Source organism: Ursus americanus, chromosome 29 (genome assembly GCF_024610735.1).
Source record: "Ursus americanus isolate L20-20 chromosome 29, mUrsAme1.1.p, whole genome shotgun sequence".
NCBI lineage: Eukaryota > Metazoa > Chordata > Mammalia > Carnivora > Ursidae > Ursus > Ursus americanus.
This window is the reverse complement of record NC_142155.1, coordinates 30,694,581-30,714,133: the sequence shown is the minus strand read 5'-3', so window position 1 is coordinate 30,714,133 and position 19,553 is coordinate 30,694,581. Positions and strand designations below refer to the sequence as shown.

Genomic DNA, 19,553 nt, shown 5'->3' with positions numbered 1-19,553 from the left:
AGGGTCCATGAATGGGGGCTTTGAGAACTTGCCCTTTCGTGGCCAGATATCAAAGTGCAGCTCACACAGACGGATCGACCGCACGGAGGTGCGGCCCTGGGCCGCCGCCCGTGTGGCCGCCCTCTGCGGTTCCCCGCTGGCGGCCTCATTGGGCCGCAGGGCCAGGCTTGTGATGGCCCCGTTTTCCTCCCTGGGATGAACGCCGACCCACCAGGAAGAAGGGGGAGACCACCAGCATCCATTCTCCACCGTGTCCTAAAATAACTATATTTATAATTACTTGTATGTGTTCCCTTTTGTGGCCTTCCTCCCCTGGTCACATCCCTCTGTTTGGGACGAGAAAGTTCATGTTTAAAGATTTTCTGGCCTGATGTCCTTTCCTTTCTCTTCTCCTTTCCATTTTTTTTTTCTCTTCTCTCCTCTCCCCTTTTTTCCTCCCACTTTCTATAGCCCCCTTCCCTCTTGTCCTTGGATAGTGGGCTCTGATTCTCCCCCATTACAAGTGGGGTGCTCCCGGAGTCTTCCTTGCGCCACCTCAAGCTCTGAGCTCTGATGGTTTTGCGACGGCTTCAGGGAAGGGAAGCAGACAGCACTAGGCCAAGCAGCAGTGATGACGGTCCCTGCAGAAGTGAGGGTGCGCGAAGGGCTGGGGCTTTGTCTATGAATCCCTAAGTCCGAGATTGGGCCGATGAAAGCTTTGAGTTATAGTCAGAGGATCAAGGCGCCACAGAACAGCAACAGGAAGCATGTTGAGCTTTGTCAACGTGCTGGTGCTCTGAGGGCTCTTCTGTCTGGGGAAAGTCATCCGCTAATCTTGGGCTTCCATTTGACTCATGCTGGGCAAAATGCTGGGAAGCAGCTTTGGGGTGTCTGTAACTAGAAGCACAGACCTGGCAGTTGGCCTGGATTTGTGGGGAGGAGGCAGAAATGAACCCATCCTATTCTCGCCTGCCTTCCGCCCTCTGGTCCTGTCCTCTCACTCCATATGGATCTGTTGGGAAGATGGAGGTATAGCCATCTTGAGTTAAGTCTTGATGGGGTCCGAGTCATCCTTACTCTGCCACCATCTGTAAGAGTTCCCAGGAAAGGCCTTTCGGAGGTGAGGAGACACTCAGGCATAGTTAGAGCAGGGCAGATGGTCAGGGAAGGGAGTCGGAGGCTGTCTTTTCTGTTACACAGCTTGTCCCGGGTGAGGCAGCTCGGGCACTCCGGCCATGTAATTCTTTGATTAGAATCTAATGAGGTGGGAGTTTTGGGTCTCCTGTGCCCTCATGTATTGGCGGAGAGGGAGTCTGGAGTTGATCTGCATGGGGAGGAGACGCTGAGTCGCGGGAATGGTAACCTGTGGCAAAATGGAGGAGAGACTCGCCCTTAGTTCTCTCAGTGCCCCCTCTCCCTGCCATGAGTCTCAGAAGCCCCTGTGAGACCAGCCAGGAGGGAACTGTGGTGCTCACATTACAGATGAACACACTGCTTTCACCCCTGCTCCACCCTGTACTCGTGCCCGTGGAGAGGAAGACGAAGGAACATGAGTTGGCCTGAAGATGCTTGCTGTGAGTCTTAGAATCGCTGATGGTTGTCCAGAGGGTGTCATCTGCCTGATTCTCCCATAATCCCCAGCCCTCTTTGTAGGGACAACGTCAGGTGGCAATGAGGAAACGACGGGAGTCAATTCTGACAACACTGATGCTACTGTGAATTTGGTGTAAAGATCCTTTGCCAAGTGCGCACTGTTTTTCACTGTTTCCATGCTGATGGCGCACGGTGGAAACCTGCCTGGCTTCTCCAGACACCCTGGTCCTGTCCTTGTCTTGGCCCTGACAGTGCCCACTACCCACCCAGTTCCCCATTCTCTAAGATTGAGATCACCAACATCCCCAGGAACCTAGAATACCATTCCTCTCTTCCCCCCTGATCTGAGGAAATAAAATTGGACCTCAGGATGTATGTCCAGGCCATAGGGCAGTTCAGAAGCTTCCAGAACAAGGGCACAAGTCCCAGATACTTGTCATCTGGACCACCAAAGTAAGCTCCTCCCGGGAGGGGGGCAGGAGGTGAGATTTGATTAGTGAGGGGTTCAAAGGGAGGTAGGCCAGGTCCCAGAAGGGGGGCAGCAGGAGAGGAAGGGTTGTAATTAAGAGTCATCACAGCCCAGTGCTAGATCTGTCCTTTTCTAGGCTTTGCAATGCTTTTGTTGCCCTGATGCCTATTGCTGGTGGTGAACAACTGAGGGGTGTGGCTTTTTCTGAGGGCCTTATTGTGCAAAGAACAACTTCGGCTATCCCCTTATTATCCAGGCTGAAACACACCCCTGAGCAAAAATTTGAGCAAGTCCCTCATTTGCCAAACAGCTTCTTCCACCTGGGACAGCCCAAGGGTCTGGGAGATGAGGCCAGTTCTGCTCTCTGGCTTGAAGCAAGGCAGAGGTGTTGGTCTTCAATGTTAGGCTTTTCCGATCCTGTGCTGGGCACTGTGTATAATCCAAGAGAGGAGCTAATGTCTGCTGAAGCATTGACCAAGGGTATCAGTTCCTCCGAATATTCCTCCATAAAGGGGGCTTTGAGGTGGAGTAAATTTGGAAATATCTGAATTCTACATCCCTCTCAAGGATGATTACCATGCCCATTATCACGTTAAGGTCCTGAGAAGTCCTACAGTGAGGAAACCATTTAACTTAGTTCAGCTCAGAATGGCTTGGCATTATTTGGAAATCCATAGAACCGAATATTCATGGAGCTCCATTCTATCACCCATGGGAAATGTAAAGTAAAACACAATAAAATTAAGTAAAATATAGGTAAGGAGGACACAGTAAGTTTCTTCCCCAAGCGCAAAGGATTGGGATAGGAGATTTTGGATGGTACACAGAGGATTTAATATGTGGTGTTTTTCAGATTTGGTTTTCGTGTCTGCAGAGATTAGTAACACACACTTGGGGTTGCCGTATAGCTGTATAAGACGTAGTCCCCACTCTCGTCTTGTTGAGGAGGAAACACACACACACACACACACACACACACACTCACACTCAAGATAACTTCCTATCCCTGAGGGGAGAAGCTAGGGTAGACTGGAGTGGAAATGGCGCCTGGCAGAAGAGGAAGGAGTGAATGTTGGTAGGCCTGGGGAAGAGCCGGTGAGGGAGGGCCAGGAGGAAGGTGCCCGGTTCTGTCCTGTCCCAAGCTCAGGCCTGCTTTCGCTCTCCCTCATGTGGTTCTTCTTATCTGAGGGGAGAGAGAAGTTGGGCCCTGACAGAATTTGGGGAAAGGGCAATGTGGGGGTGGTGACAGCTGTCCGGTGCCCTACTCAGAGCCAGCCACGGAAAGCTCCCGTGGCCTTCTCTGAAGATACTTCCTGCCCTGCCTCTAATTTGAGTGGCAGCTCTAACATGTCCAGTTAGCCACGTGCTGAGGGGGGAGGGCAGAGGAAAGTGACTCTGGGTGCTTTTGGTCACCATGGACTGCCTTGTGCTCAAAAATCTCCGTGGCCTTGGGCCTGGCAGGGGGGAGTAGGAGCGATGAAGCCCTGCTCTGGGACGCACTTCTGCAAGCCTGGAGGAGGATGTGGCGCATGTGGGAGCACCCAGCCGCCAGGCAGCACCTGTTGAGGGACCCAGCTGCGGTCAGGGCAAGGGGCATTCTTGGCCCCTGCCTCACGACCGCTCTGGCAGCAGCCTGGGTGTGGTCCCGCATTCCACGTGTGACACCGCTGTCGCCAAGCCCTGAGTGGGCAAGAGCCTCCTCGGGCCGCAGGGCTCTGCTTCGTCACCGTGGCGGTGACCCACACCCCCGAGGCAGAGCCAGTGGGTGGACCCAGTACCCGGTCTTGGCCGCCAGTCTGAGAAGCAGAAGCAAATTTCACAGCCAAGGGCTCAGAGTCAAATTTGTTTTAAGTCATTAAAACGTACGACTTATTAAAAACTGGAGGTAGGGAGCAAAGGCAATGAGAGGCAGACATGAGACCAAGAGAAAACACCGAGATGGAAAGGGTCGCTCCATTTCCACCCGGCTGGCTCCTGTTCTGATACTATACACTCGGAGGAAAAAACTTTTGGCTGCATTAAGAAGGGGGGGGAAAAAAAAAACAAAACCAAAAACCAGAATTAGAAGAAGAGTTTTTTTTTTTTTTTTTTTTTTTAGGTAAAGAAAAGTAGGCCAAGAAATTACTTATTCTGATGACCTCATAGCTCACGGTCCTCGTTCCAAGTAATGTAACACACAGGGGAGGTCGGTGACAGGAAACATGACACGCGGAATTCCACACTGCAGAACGTGGGCATTTTCTCATGCAACCGGCTTAATCCGCGGACCTTAAAACATGTCGCAAATTTACAATAATTAAACCTCACGGCCCACCTGAGGGGGGGCAGAATGCTGTGTTGCTCATTTTATAGCTAGGTGGACTCCAGCACGGAGAGCTGGAAAGAAAATGTCTCCAGAGCCTGCCAGTAGGAGAGGCCTGCCTGGGGCTCAGGGACATCCCGGCTCCGACCAGACCCCTTCCCTCCTGGCAGGCCTGCCCCAGGGGCCCCCACCTCAGCAAGCAGAGAGCCGTTGGCCAATTGTCGCCTCCTTTCCTGTTAGTTTAAAAATATGTGTATACTTAAAAATTACAATAAAAAATAATTTCAAAATAATATATATAGAAAAATACGTAATATATAATAAAAATTTTCGAACACAAATTTAAAAAATCATAGTTGGCTGAGATTGGGTTCCTTTTTACCCAGGGGCCTCATTTTATTCTCTTGTTTTGCCTTCACAAGTCAGTGAAAAGGCAGCCATTCAGGAAGAGGTTTTCTTTTCCAGAAGGAGAAGGAAACTGAAGAGTTGCCTTTTTAGATGAAATGCGGTGAGATGACTGGAGGGGAGAAGGGTTGGGGGAGGGGAAGAAGAGGACGGTGGAGAACCTCATTCATCTTGGATGAAAGCACCCCAGAGAATATTTTTCTTAGTTTACCTCAGAAGGGCAGGAAGTGTAAGAGCTCTGTGAGCTTTTGCTTGCAGTTGGGATTTTCCTTCCCGGCTTAGGCTTCCACCAACTGGCCCGGGGACCTGGGCGAGAAAGGGGCAATTTACAAAATGCTTCCTCGTATGCTCCCCAAAACCTCGTGTGAGACCAGGCTCCACAGACAGTTACCAGTCTCATTTGAACACTCCTGTTTTAATTCCGGGATCTTCTGAAGGATGTCATTGATCTGAGCAGTTGCCCCCAGACTCTTAAGGTAAATTATAAACCATCTCTAAGAGAGACTGGTCACAGCTGTTCTCCAGGAACGAGTGATACCCAGTCCTGGGAGTCAGACAATTCACACATGAAACTGGTCTTAGTCGGCTTTCCTTGACTGTTTCAGATTGGTCATCAACATCAATAAAATTGACCCAATAATTCTCCCTCCCTCCCCCCCTACCTACCTAGTCCAGTGTCCTTGGGCCTTTTAGGGAGTGTTCTAGGTTCTCAGATGTTGTCAGGACATTGCAGATCTGAACAATTCTCGATTCTCCATTCCTCTTCTCATCCCCACTCGCAATCTTTAAATCCCCAAAATACCAAGATCAACAAAAATCCTACAAGAGAGCTTAATTCTGACAGGAGACCAACTGCCTCAATAGAGATCTTTCTGTACTCCCAGAGAATGTTAATAACCTGACTAAACATGGTGTAAATATAATTCTCTTATCTGCTCTAATTGGGAGACAACGTGGAGGGAAATTTGGGGATGGCAAGGGGCCTTATGAATTTTCATCCTCCATTACTCAGCAGGGAAATACTTCTCCTGGTGTTCCAAAGGGAGGGGGAGTCGCCACAAGTCATACCATGTATCACAGTGCATCACATTGACTCATGGCCAAATCTTGAGAAAAATTCACAGAAGTCAGGAAATTCCCGGAGCATGCTCTCATTTCACCCTCTGCTGACCCTGCAGTGAGAGCATAGGTAGTAGGGTCAGCCTGGAGGACATTTTAAAAAAGGAAAAATCAAAGCACTTCTGTTGCTTCTGCATGCCTGTGGCGGGACAGAGTCCTTACGGGCCTGGCTGAAAATGCAGGATCGGCCTTGAGCCCCGGTGACCTGGGGGCAGCCAGCACTGGTCTGTTCCTTCATTCTAGACTTTTATTTTTGCAAAACTCCCTCCCCGTCCCATCCGGCTTTGTTTCCCTTTGGGGACCAGCATCTTTCCCTCTGGGCAAAGCAAGATGCCCATGACCTCCCCTCCCAATGGGTAGAGCCAGATTTAGAGTTGGGGTTGCTCATTTGAGCTTCGTATATAATTGAGCCTGGCACAAAGGGTTATCATTAGGAGGAAGGGCATGAAATGAAAAAAAAAAAAAAGGGAAAGCTGGTACCCAAATTAGAATAGATTTTCTGAGGACAGACACAGTGGTAAGGCCAGAAGGTCTAATCTCAGAAGAGTCCTTAAGAGAAAAAACAAGAGTATTAAAAATGCCCAGATGGGGCAGTTAGAGAAGCTCATATGGCCATCTCTTAGGATCACTTGCTTCTAAGTGCAGCAGATGGAGGGGGATTGTCGTACTAGGTGGCGACAGACACCAGAAACATCCACTGTTAAGAGCTGGGGTCTGCTCCCAGGGCCGCAGAGAACATGGGAGAAACAGAGTAATCCGCTTAATAGATGTTTGCTGACCGTGTCCAGAGCTGGGCATTGTCACTTTGGACCATATGACTATAGAGGGTCCTGGGGGATCCTGAGCCCTTTGCTCTGCCATTGACTTAGGGAACAGCTTTGTCTAGAATCTGGCTGATCATTGCCTAGGGCAATGGGACCATCACCCCTCCATCCTCTCCAGCTGGGGGAGCCCACCGCTTCCTTACTCAGTGTGGGTCGAGGGGGCACCATGAGGCCGGTCAAGGAGGCTTCCTCTCGGAGGTGCCGTCTCCACTGAGCTGGCGGGTGGACATGCGTGTGTCCACCTGTCACCCCCCAGGGGTCCCGGGGCGTTGTCATGTGAAGAGGACCCAGGGGGCCCCGTGTAGTGGGCACAGTGTCGCTCTGGTCCAGCTGTCCCGGCCACCTCCAGCTCCGCCTGCTGACTCACATGGGAGGAGCTGGCAGCCCCTCGCCAGACTGTCTCTGCTCCCCGCCATTACCGGTGGCGTCCCAGCTCTGTGTGACCCCGGGTTCTAATATTCTTGGGTTTGTGCAGACTACACAGCTGGCTCCGCTCCGGGCTTCCTGGCCTTGTTAAAACCGAAATGCCATCTTTTACAACCCGGCTCTTTCCATCAAGTTCATCAAGCAGCCGCTCTTTTACAAGCGAGATGGCCCCTTTGATGAGCTCTTCCTGAGGGGGCGGCGGGGGCGGGCAGGGAGCCTGGGCTTCAGCGGGGTCTGGTCTGTGCTATATTCTTTAACGATAGTTAAAAAAAAAAAAATGAAGTTCAAAGGTGAGTGACCCTCCAAGAGGAAAGATTAAATGGGCTGATTTGGGAACTGTTCAACCCTGGAGGCATCGCTAAGGAACATAATCTATTTTGAATTTGTCTTCACGAGCCAAAGTTGGTTATAGTGTGGGAATAACTTTGTCATTTTGTCTCTCTCTTTCTCAATGCCACAAAAATATTCATGGCGAGGAATATACCAGTTGTGTAAACGTCCCTTCAAAAAAGCACATAAAGGGGTGATGTATAGTCAACATGTGTCTCCCTCCAAATAGGGATGTTCCCAGAGGCACGTAGAGATATCCTTCACACCCTGTATGTGACAAAACAACCAATTTAGAATCCGGCAGAGCAGTCTGGCCTGAGTGAGTAGAAAAGCTTGGCTTGGGGCTTAACAAACAATCCCATAAAACCCACACTTGCTTTTACTGAATGGTGATGCATGAAAGACCCAGGGTGGCCGACCTGAACGAGGACAGGAGCCAACATCCCCAGCATTGTCCATAAACGGTGGCAGCAAAGTTTCTTTTGCTGAAACTCTATCTATTCCTAGAAAAACAATGCTTCTAATATTGGTTGGCTGGGCTTCACTCTCGCCCTTCTTTCTGCTGTGATATCATTTAAGTTCCTTTAATGTTCCAGAGCACCATCTTTTACATTTGGTCTTCTTGCCTCCAGCCTCACCCCTTCCAGTTCAGCCTCCACAAGGCTGGCTGCCAGAGTCATCGTTTAAAAATGCAAATCAAATCTATCACTCTCCTACTTAACACCCTTCAGTGGCTCCCCATTGGCCGCTTGAGTTTAAATTCCTTAGCTTAGCAGACAAACTCCTCAGCCATCTGTCCGTGCCACCTTTTAAGCCACATCACTCAAAGTCTCCCAGCTCTGCACACCCTACACTCCACCTATGTCAAACTGTCAGGCCATAATCTCCAAGCCTCATGCATTTGCACATATCATTCCCTCCACCTGGAGTGCCAAGGACATGAGTGACTTAGTGACAGCGTCCACCGCACAGGGCAAGGGGGACAGAAGGCTGATGGGGGGGTGGCGGGTTGCAGGTAGCACTTCCAACGAGGGTATTTGGAAAAGGCCTCTTGAGAGGGGGACTGAGCACAGGTGGAAGGAGATGAGGGAGTGAGTCATGCAGATACCCAAGGAAGGAGCATTTCAGGCGGAGTGAAAAGCAAGTGCAAAGGCCCTGAGGTGGGAATGTGCCTAGTACCTTCAAGGAATAGTTGAAGCAGAGTGAATGAGAGGGGCATGGGGCAGCTACTGGCCTGGCTGAGGACCATGGGGAGCTTTTTTTTTTTTTTTTAAAGGTTTATTTATTTCTTTTGGAGAGAGAGAGAGCATGAGCAGGAGAGGCAGAGGGAGAGGGAGAGGGGAGAATCTCAAGCAGACTCCCACTGAGTGCAGAGCCTGACATGGGGCTGGATCCCATGACCCTGAGATCATGATCTGAGTTGAAACCAAGAATCAGGGGCTTAACCAACTGAGCCACCCAGACACCCTCATACGGCTCTTGAACTGAAACAATTCCCAGCGTTTCTCCTGTGGCCAGTGGTGCTAGTGGGAATGTGTGGCCCTGAGAAGCCAGAGGCTCGGCTGGAAGTGCTTGGAGGGTTGAAATCACTTTGCTTATGGAAGCAGAGTGGGTCTAAAAGTAGACATAAATGTCAGGCTCTGGACTTCATTTTCTTCCAACCTATGTGCACGCAGTCTCGACAAAGTCATTTTAGAAATTGTTCACCGCGGTGATTGAAAAAGGAAATGTCTTCGATGCTGCAGTCTTGTTTATGGTCAGGACTAAATCCGTGATCCTCGTCCTCAGGGCATCTGTGGGGTGTTTGACCCACACCTAAACAATACTATTCCCAACGGCACTGTATTTTACCAGTCCTTCCCCATTCTTCCTTTACAAACAGTCCCAGAGATGTCATACATAGAGCTTCTCTCACATATTTGGGTAAAATTGTGAATTACGGTGTCACACCTACCCCCACCTGTTTTTACTGTGGCAAAATACATATAACATTTACTGTCTTAACCGTTTTTAAGTGTGCGGTTCTGGGGCATTCCTTCACGATGTCGGTTCGTTATCACCACCACTCGTCTCCAGAACGTCCTCAGCCTCCCCAACCAAAAGGCCACCCTGCTTACACACTCACTGTCCCCACTTCCCCCCTCGGGCCCTGGCAGCCACCGCACTCCTCTCTGTCTCTGTGAGTTTGACCACCCCAGGGACCTCACACAAGGGGAATCATACGAGACTGTGTGGATGGGCTTTTGCTGCTGGCTTATTTCCCTCCGTGTATAGAATGTCTTCAGGGTTCATCCATTCAGCATGCATCAGAATTCCTTCTGTTTTAAGGCTGAAAAATATTCATACATACTATATGCGTATATATGTACACACACACACACACACACACACCCCGCATTTTGTTTACCTACGCATGCGTTTATAGACCTTTGGGGGAATAATGCTGCTGTGAACACGGACAAACAGATATCTGCTTTCACGGCCTGTTTTCCTCTTCTTTAAAGGTACTTTTTTGAACAGGAACACGTTTTGGCTGCCCGAATCAGTTTCGGTGGCTGCCCTTCTCCCTTCCCACCTACTTTCCTTTATTAACTCGACTGATGATGAGCCTTCCTCTTTAGCTCAACCCCCAGCCTCTAGGAAGTTAGAGCCTGAACAATCACACAGAAGTAAGAGGGTGAGGACTTTTCTCCTATCACTCCCCAGGAAGTTATTAACACTGCAGGAAACAGAGACAAGGAATCCCCCGGGGCTGGGTCTCCTGGTCCTCAGAGGGCGGCCCCGCAGAGGCCGGGGACTACAGCAGACGGGATCGTTCTTCCTGGGAGAGCAGTGGCCCACGCTGGCCAGGGCTCCTGGGCCTCTCTTTGGAGGGCCTTGTGTGCTCGCTGTAACAGGACCTGGGTGACGACAAGGCCATGGTTTCCGTGTGCCCTGGGCCAGCCCATTTCATTCACTGGCTGTAGACTGCACCTGTCACTATTACGTGGGTAGCTGGCCTAAACAGCACTTGATCTTGAACCAAAAAGATGCAAATTGCAAAATAAATTTACGTTTGACAAGTTCGCTTTCAAAAGCGAGGAGGCCCAGATAGGAGGGAGAATGGAGTCAATAGGAGTGAGCACTCCCATGGGGGTCAGCCAGATCCAGGTGAGCTCGAGGGTCTCGGTAACCGTGGGCTTGGTCCAATCTACCCAAATTCTGTGAGCCTCAGTTTCTCTGTTGGCCATTGGACAGAGAGTCATTGTTGGGTTTAAATGACAAAAACGTATGAATAACCCTATCTGCATATTAGCATTATAATCACCTGGGATGCTCTTTTTTTAAGATTTATTAATTCATTTGAGAGAGAGGGAGAGGGAGAACATGTGCAGAGGGGAGGAGCAGAGGGAGAGGGAGAGAGTCTCGAAAGAGACTCTGCACTGAGTGTGAAGCCCGTCACGGGACTCGATCTCATGACCCTGAGATCACGACCTGAGCCGAAACCAAGAGTTGGAGGCTCAACCGACTGCAGTACCCAGGCGCCCCTCACCTGGGATGCTTTTCAAACAGACTGCCTGGGTGCCATCCCCGGGGATCCCAATTGAATTGGTTGGGGGCATCAGCAGTGTTGACAAAGCTCCCCAGGTAACCTTCATACGCAGTCGAGGTGACAAATCACTGTAGGGGACTCTCTGTGAACGTGGCCCTCCTCAGCTCTCCTGTCGTGCCTGCAAAAACCCCATAAAACACGTGCCCTCCTTCACACAGAACGGCCTTGGCATCAGCGGCCTTGATTCGCATCCCGGCTCCATGACCGTGAGCAGGACACTGAACATATCGGAGTCTTAGTTGCCCCGAACAGTAAAACGGGACTCAGAACAGAGTCCGCCTCAGTTTCCCACAACTGTGGGAAGAGATCACTTAGCACGTGGCCTGACGCTAGAAAGCAGTCTGTAAACGCTGGCTCTTCTCCGGGACGTGGTGAGAATGACAGTGTGAAATGCACTGCAGCCGCCCCCAGGGCAGCTGACCCTCCTCTCGCCTGCTCCCCCCTCCCCGGGCTGCCCAGCTTCGGCTCTCCTGCTGAGCCACGTTCCTGGGAGATGCCTGGTGAGAACTTGGGCTCAGACTGAGTCAGAGGTATTTGCAGACTTGACTCACCAGGTCTTAAAACCAGAAGACTGCCCTGTGGGTCTTATGACGTTCCTGGAAAATAAAAGAAGTGAATAATATTGGGTTGAGTTCATCACGCTCTACTCACCCTCCCTTGTGTGTGTCGGGCGTTCTGAAAGAAGCAAGCAGCAAGGCGGCCAAGTCTGAGCCATCAAAGGAAAGGGCCCGGCTGCAGTGCTGAGAGATGTTGTTTCTTCTGCAGACAGGTTTCGGCCTCTTCCCACAGACTTCTGCTTCCCTGGCTCCCCAGGGCTACCCCATTTCTCCTCCCTCTAGGCTCCTGGGAAAATGTTCCCAAGGGCTGCCTCTGGTGAGGTGTGTCAGAACTGAGCTATGCTGGAGGCCTGGGTGTGGGCTGGGAAGGGCCATCTGGACTCCAGAGAACAAGAAAGGGGAAGTTCTGGAGTGAGAATTTCTGGAAACTTACACTGAAGCAACGGTCAGGTAGGGCACCCATTTCTCTGAGGCCTCCTTTATCCCTGAGGATAGTAAATCCTAACATTGCCACATTCCAGCTGTCTCTAGAAACTGCCTGCCTCTCTGCATCTCTAGAGATGTGCCTCTGCAAAAGCCGCTGTCATTTTGTAATTTCTCACCTGCAGCTGCAAACCCCTAACTGGCCATCCTGCTCCCACTCTGTCTACTCCCTGCCCAACACAGCCAGGGGAACTTTCCAAAATGCAAAACTAACTATATCACACACACACACACACACACACACACACACACACACACACACACACCCTTAACACTTAAAACTTTCCCAAACCTTGCCATTGCTCTTAGGATAATGGCAAAACTCCTTAACCAGTTCAACAAGACCATGTGTTTCAGGATAGGGTATGGTTGTGAGTGATAGAAAACCAGTTTAAAGGGGTTTGAATGGATAAGAATTTATTTTCTCACCCAATAAGTCTGCAGTTGAACCAGCTAGGATTGGCACAGCAGTTCCCCAGAGTTATCAAAGACTCAGTGCTCTGCTCTACCAACCTTAGCAGATGGCTTCCACCTCGTGGTCCAAGAGAGCTGCTTGAGCAGCAGCCATCGCAACCAATTCCCAGGCAGAGGAAGGAATAATTGTACACAGCACTTCTACTGGCATCTTTCTGCCCAGAATTTAGTGACTAGCTGCAGCTAATTGGAAGAGAGGCTGGAAAAGGTAACCTTTATTTTAGGCGGTCATGGACCTAAAAAGGAGGAAAAGAAAAATGGATGTTGGGCAACACTGGCGGTATATATCATGCACTACATCTCCTGACCCCTACTCTCTTCTTAGCATCATCTCACCTCATGCTTCCTTCCCCTTGCTATCTCCATTCCTGTCACAACTGGCTTTCTCTAGGAGTCCCACATATTTGCAGCACTCCCTCCTGCCATAGGCCCTTGCTTCGACTTCAACATTCTCCCCTCTTCTGATTTGACTACTCATCCTCTGGAACTCGGCTCAAGCAGCATTTCCTCGGGGAATCTTCCTTGATTAGGTCAACCGTCCTATTTAGATGCTTATAGCATGTCGATGGTATCATCGTTGCAATTACACATTTATGTATGCAACCATTTGATTATTTTCTGCCCCCACAATGAGGTCAGAGTTTAGGTCTGGCTTTGCACAGCATAGAGCATTCTGCTGGGCATACTGTAGGTACTCAATAAATAGTTGTTGAATGAATTAATGGATAAATTTAGTTATTATCTCATACAAAATAAAAGAGGCTAAGACTCAGCAAAAGATTTTCCTGGGCAAGTGGTGGTGGGTGGCCAGGAGTAGAGCCTGGGGAGAGCCCTAAATGACTGAGGACTTGCCCTAGGAAGGGGAAGCCAGTGAGAGGGGTAGGGTCTGGGGAGACGATCTGAAGGATTTATTGGCAAATGGATGGCAGGTTCCCACAGGCAGCCCCAGGCTTCATCTCTCCCCCAGGGGCAACCCCAGAGCAAGGGCAGCCCCAGGCTGGTGGGTGTACCTGGTGGTGACTGGGAATGCCAGAGAGTGCGAAACAGATTTAAAAAAGGGTCAGCTTTTCAAGGTGGCTAGTTGCCAGCCAAGAAATGATTCAGTCTGACTCAGCAATAAGATTGAAAAGAAAGTGGTCAGAGGACCCTGGCCCTGCAGGCTGGGTAGCAAGCAGTCACTTTCTGCTAAAGGTCAGTGACCAGTGAGAGGGAAGGCATATCCGTGCATGGTCACTGCCGACATCTTTGAAAATGCAGAAAACCATAATCCCATCACGTGCTTAGCATCTTCAAGTACTTCCTCCCAATCTTTATTTTACACATTTTTCTCTAAGCAGCTGAACTCATCCACAAAACATGATTTAGCAATTTCCTTTCTGACTGAACAGTAGCGCATGTGTTTCTAAATCGCTTTCCGGAGAGGATGGACTGATCGACTCTACTATAAACAACACCCAGTGCACCATGCAATACGTGCCCTCCTCACTACCCATCAGCGGTCTATCCCATTCCCCCACCCCCCTCCCCTCTGAGGACCTCAGTTTGTTTCTCAGAGTCCATAGTCTCTCATGCTTCATTCCCCCTTCTGATTACCCCCCCTTTCTTTATCCCTTTCTTCCCCTACCAATCTTCCTAGTTCTTATGTTCCATAGATGAGAGAAATCATATGATAATTGTCTTTCTCTGCTTGACTTATTTCACTTAGCATTATCTCCTCCAGTGCCGTCCATGTTGCAGCAAATATTGAGAACTCGTTCTTTTTGATAGCTGAGTAATATTCCATTGTATATATGGACCAGAACTTCTATATATCAATTCATAATTCATTATTTTAATTTGCAATTCTTTCATTTCTAGAGAGAACAAAAACTTTTCAAATGCTTATTAGTTATACATATTTTTTCAAAACTGACTTTCGCAAAGTTGTTTCTAGGATGGTAAATAGGAACCAGAATCACCAAAATTTGCTTAAAAGTCACCCTTCCCACCTCCAGAAGTAGCATCTCCCCCAAATGGTTGCATGTGTGAGGAAGATGGGGGTAGCAAAGGAGAGAGGAAGGAGTGCAATGGCGGAAAGGTTGGATTCAATGGTTGGGTGACCCTGGTTCCCACGCCAGCCTCTAATACACCTTTGGAAGGGTGAGACTCCAAGCTTTCCGAGCAAACCAGCGCTGACTAGATGGCAGATGTTTGCTGTGAAGCTTTTTTGGGTTGCTGCCCCAATCTGATCCACCAGATGGGTTTTGGTATCCACTGAGAGGCAAACTGGGCTCCAATGGTCCAGGGGAGGGACTGCGGTTCGGCTGTGTCTCCAGAGACCAGTAGGGCACCTGGCATGCGCAGCCCTCGGTATGGATATGTTCTGTGACCGAATGATGGGAAGACTGACTAGTTGCTAGGAGAGAGGTGGCCTCTGTGTTCTCTGTTCTGTTCTCTGCTAAGTCACTAAACAGCAAGTCCCTCTCTCGCATAGACCTCCATGTCCATGCCCTCAGAAGTTAATGCAAACAATACCAAACATTCCTTCTGACTCTGAAATTCTATGAAAACACCTAAGCTGTTTTGCTTCTCTTTCTAAAAGTGTCCTTATCTATGAAACAAGATGAAAATGTTGACTTCCCATGAGGTTGCCAGATAAAATATGGGACACTCGGTTACACTTGAATTTCAGATAAACGAGGGATACTTTTTTTTAGTATAATGTCTCAAATAGTGCATGACTCTGTAAATAATTAAAGCACGGAAAGATTCAACAACATCCAGCTGGGTCGGTTTATTGCATTTGGGCTTGTGTTTCTGGACTGATGACGATTCTATGGCACTCATGCAGCAAGTATTTACTGAGCACCTATTAGACACCAGACATTGTTTAGGCCCTGGTGACACAGCAGAGAATAAAATAAAGCGGTGTCTCTGTTTTTATACGACTTACATCCTTGTAGACCAAAAAACAAACAAACAAACAAAGAAAAAAACCCCATACAGCTCAGAAGACTAATAAAGCAGGATAAAGGTCAGAGACCATGTGAAGGAGGGAATCAAGCAGTCTGATGAACTTGACCTTCTGCACCTGAGAGCCCCCCCTCCCCACCTCCACCAAGACCTGTGTTTGGAACAACGGGACCCCGACATTTTATAGCTATCAATGAAGCTGCATGAAAATGATGTCATTGACTCAAAGGCACCTGTCCAAATCGGGGATAAAATGATCAGTTGCAGGGAAGGCAGAGACCTATAAATCATTTGGTGTAGATTTTAGCTGAGCTGGGGCTGCAACCAAGTTTCCTGACAGCTGGGAGAAAGTTCAGGAAGGTAATGTACTTGTTAGAAGGATGCTTCTGTTTTCAATTTCTATGTGCCAGTCAGGGTGGATTGAGTCCCGACAACTTGATGTGTTTTTGAAGTTTTAGCTGGAACAACAGGGAAGGGTTTTCCTCTTTAAGAAGAAGTCTTTATGCCTCTCGGAGCCAGCTCTCTCAGGTTCAAGGCTGGGCTGGGGACCATCAGACTCACTGCTGGAGAGGCCGCCTATCTTATTCTCCTACCAGCCAAGAGAGGTCAGTCATCAACATCATTACTGTTAGTATCTTCATGATCGTATCAGGCTTGCAAGGGGTTCCTCTTCCGTTGGTTACTCGAGTTTCCATGGTCACGAATCCTACGTTTGATTGCTAAGCTATATATTTGGTCCACACCTTTGCTAGGCAAGGTGTGGTTCCCAGGCCAGCGGCGCCACATCCTCTGGCAGCTGGCTGGAAATGCAGAGTCTCGGGCCCCACCCTGACCTGCTGAGTCACAGCCTGTCTTTTAAGTGTCCCAGGGAATGGCACGCATATTAGAGTTTAGGAGAAAGACTGTGCTAGAACATTTTGTGTGCTGTGTCCATTGCGTTGCATACAGTAGACTTGTATTTGACTTAACATAAAGGCCTCTTGTCTGCTACGACCCTTGGGTGTGTGGGGCTCATTAACGTCTTCCTCAAGGAAGACCAGGTCAGTTTGCAGAGTTCTTACTATTTTCAACTCTTAAGTTGAGTGAAGCGCTTAGGTGTGTCTGTAGATTCTTGGTTTCCAAAGGAAGATCCTCGCAGAAACCTGAGGAAAGGAAGTTTTGGTAGAGGAAGGGCAGTTCCGTGAAAACCAACAGCAGAAGGTGCCCAGGAAATTTCTACCAGAGAAGTTTTTAGGCATTCTGGTGGCTTCTCTGCAAATTCTGTTCTGTCGAGGAGGAAGTGCCTCTAGTCCCATCAGACGGAATTCCCAACCACACCACCGGGCCAGCTGAATGTCTGGGGCCTGGAGGGCCCTGTGAGAACCCTGTGGGGGGCCAGAGTCAGGACGCATGAGGGAGCAAGCTCTCCCGAGCTGGTCAGGGCTTCTCTGAGTCCCAGCCAGGCGCAGGTGAAGGGACAGCTCACCAGTGACATGTGGTAAGAGTGCACGAGTTCACATTCGGGGGGGGGGGTAGATTTACCCCCAGGCTCTTTCATCATAGCGCCCTTCCCAAGATCTGCCTCTGAAAGGCTTGGAACCCCTGAAGGGCAGGGCATAGAGGTGGGCCCTCAAAGAGACCACGCAGAAAGCCAAGAGCAGACACACTCCAGCTGGAACTGGGAGCAAGGTCTCGGACACTTGGTTCCAGTAAAACTCAGAACTGCTTCCAGGGTGAGCCGGACCATCTCCCCAAAGGTAGCAAACTGGGTGGCTGAGACCGCCGAGTTAAGGGCTTTGGCACTGATGTGGACCCTTTGATGTGAACTTGGTAAACCTCGTTACATCACCCAGTCACAAAGAGCTGCCGCCTGCTTTCTACCTGGAGGCTCAAGGGATTAGGAGCGAACTAACAAAGGTTCACCTGTCAAGTGTCTCCAGGGCCTTGAGTGCAGCCCACTGTGAACCCAGATCAATGCTTCAAGTTGAAGATTTTTGAAAGCGGGCTGATCAGGCTTGGAAGGGTCCTGGGGGGGGGGGGTCACTGCATCCAGCCTTCTTGTACAGATGGGGAAATGAAACCAAGTCCCCAAGCCTGGGGGCGGGGCAGGGGGGTAGCAGAAGGGAGGATGGGACTGGCCCAAAGTTCATGGCATTTTCTGGCAGAGTGACAATTAGTGCTAATGTCATCTGGCTCCTGGCCCCAGACTCTTTCCACTGCCCCCTGAGAGCCTGGCTTTGCTGGGACAGTGAAGGAGTCCATCTGCTTAACACACTTCTGCTTCTGAGATCAGTGGGGTAGGGCCCTCCTTTCCATCTTCCCCCGCTGTCCCTGGCAAGATGGCCTCCATAGAGGCTGCGACTCTGCCCCCACGCCCTCACTGTCTTCATGGGAGGGCCACCTCCCTAGACCACAGGGGAGAGCCTGCCCCACCTGGATGCCCTGTTGTTCTCCAGGATCTCCCTGCCTCAGAATTCCTACGCTCAGCCCCACACCCTTCCTGCTTTGTTCTTGGCACATTAATTGCTCCTGCAACCCACTCTTCCTTACTAGATTGCAAGTCTGGGGGTAGGCAATGAATGCCCACCTTCTCAGTTCCTATAGTGCCCGGCATGGAGCGGGGCATACAGCTGACACTCCATCCATGCCTAAGTGACCCTTTCTCTTTTCTTCCCGGACAGATTCAGAGCCCAGTACTTTGGACTCCCAGTCTTCGACCACCCTGTTCCTGTCCTCCGAGGAGCCCGGCCCCTCTACGGCCGCACTGCCTTCTCCCTCCTCCTCCTGCGAGCCCCAGGCCTTCTCCCCAGGCGCCTCCGTGCTGCCCCCGCTGCTGCCACCGCCCCCCGCGCCCGCCGCGCCTCCCGGCCCCAGCGCCCCCGGACGCGCAGGCCTCTACTCCGTCGTTGTCTCCTCCCCGGACGCGGCCCCGCGCCTTGGCGACTGGCTGCCCGGCGGCCCCGCGGCCACCCCTCCGGGAGTCCGCGGGGACGAGCGCGAGCGGCCGGCGCCCGCCCTGGGGCCCGAGAGGGGCCGCGTCTCGCGCCCCGGGGCAGCGGGCAGGGAGGAGGGCGCCGGGGAGGCCCCGGGAGCCTCCCCGCAGCCCTGCGCGCGGCCCGCCGCGCCCGCCAGCCTGGAAGCCAGCGTCGGGGACATCCTGGTGGAGCTGCGGACCATGAACGGCCACCTGGACGTCATAGCGAGGGCCCTCACCAAACTGGCCTCGTCCCTGGGGCCCCCACCGCAGCCCCTGCCGGACGCCCCGGATGCCAACTGACATAGGAGTGGCCGCCTGGCTGGGCACCTTCGCGGCGCTCCGCGGAGGGATCCCCGGTGCACCTGTCACCTACAGGGGCTGAGCAAAGCCAGCAGAAGAGAGCATTCCTCTGCTCTGCCTGCCAAGAATGGATCTTTCCTGGGCTCTCAGTCTTACATGATGATGCTTCTCACATTCTCAGGCCAGGCCCTTTCTTGGCAATCACCGTGACCCCACTCCCCTGGCTCTCCTGGACCTTCAGATGTCCTTCTCCTCGTTTTGGAAAAGGCCTTGAACTCCAGGCAGGAAAAGTGCCCCCAGAAGGTGGTAGGACCTTGGGCGAGGAGCTGCTCAGAGAACCATCCTTTCACATTCCACATCTGTGACTTCTGAGTAGTGTGGGGGGAAGGCAAGCCAGCTCCAGCTTTCCTCTCTGACTTCTCCATGGTGTATCTGATCTGTGGTGATGTTTACATATTTTTTTAAAAAATATTTTTGGATAATTAAATTTATTTTTTCTCATTACAACCACATTGCAAGAAGTCTGGAAAATAGAGATGTGAAAAAATCTGATGTATTTGGAGAAGGGGGTATTTAAGTCTTTCTTATGAATAAGAAAGTATTTGCGTAATAAACAAAAATTTTTATATGTACTTTCTGGATGTTGGCCTCACTCAGCTCCGTTTTTTTTTTTTTTTTCCTTTGCATGGGCCCCTGTTCCTGGTTACTTGGCCCGGCCTTACTGTACTTCTTCGGATCTTATTTCCACTTTTCTCATGCTTGTGAAGATTAAGCTCCTAAAATTCTCATGAT

At 50.5% G+C, this 19,553-nt stretch overlaps 1 protein-coding gene across 4 annotated transcripts in view; it reads left to right on the top strand.

Annotated features, from left to right (window-relative positions):
• The window catches only part of RUNX2 (RUNX family transcription factor 2), a 318,305-nt gene extending 298,956 nt beyond the window's left edge, over nucleotides 1-19,349 (top strand). For 3 of the 4 annotated variants that reach the window (XM_087857061.1, XM_087857058.1, XM_087857060.1), the window contains one exon: nucleotides 18,166-19,349. In XM_087857061.1, coding sequence (XP_087713187.1) covers nucleotides 18,166-18,761 — 596 coding nt within the window. In that variant the 3' untranslated portion in view covers nucleotides 18,762-19,349. The remainder of the gene's footprint in view (nucleotides 1-18,165) is intronic. The other variant, XM_087857059.1, reaches the window with a different exon arrangement.
• The last annotated feature ends 204 nt before the right edge of the window (nucleotides 19,350-19,553 follow it).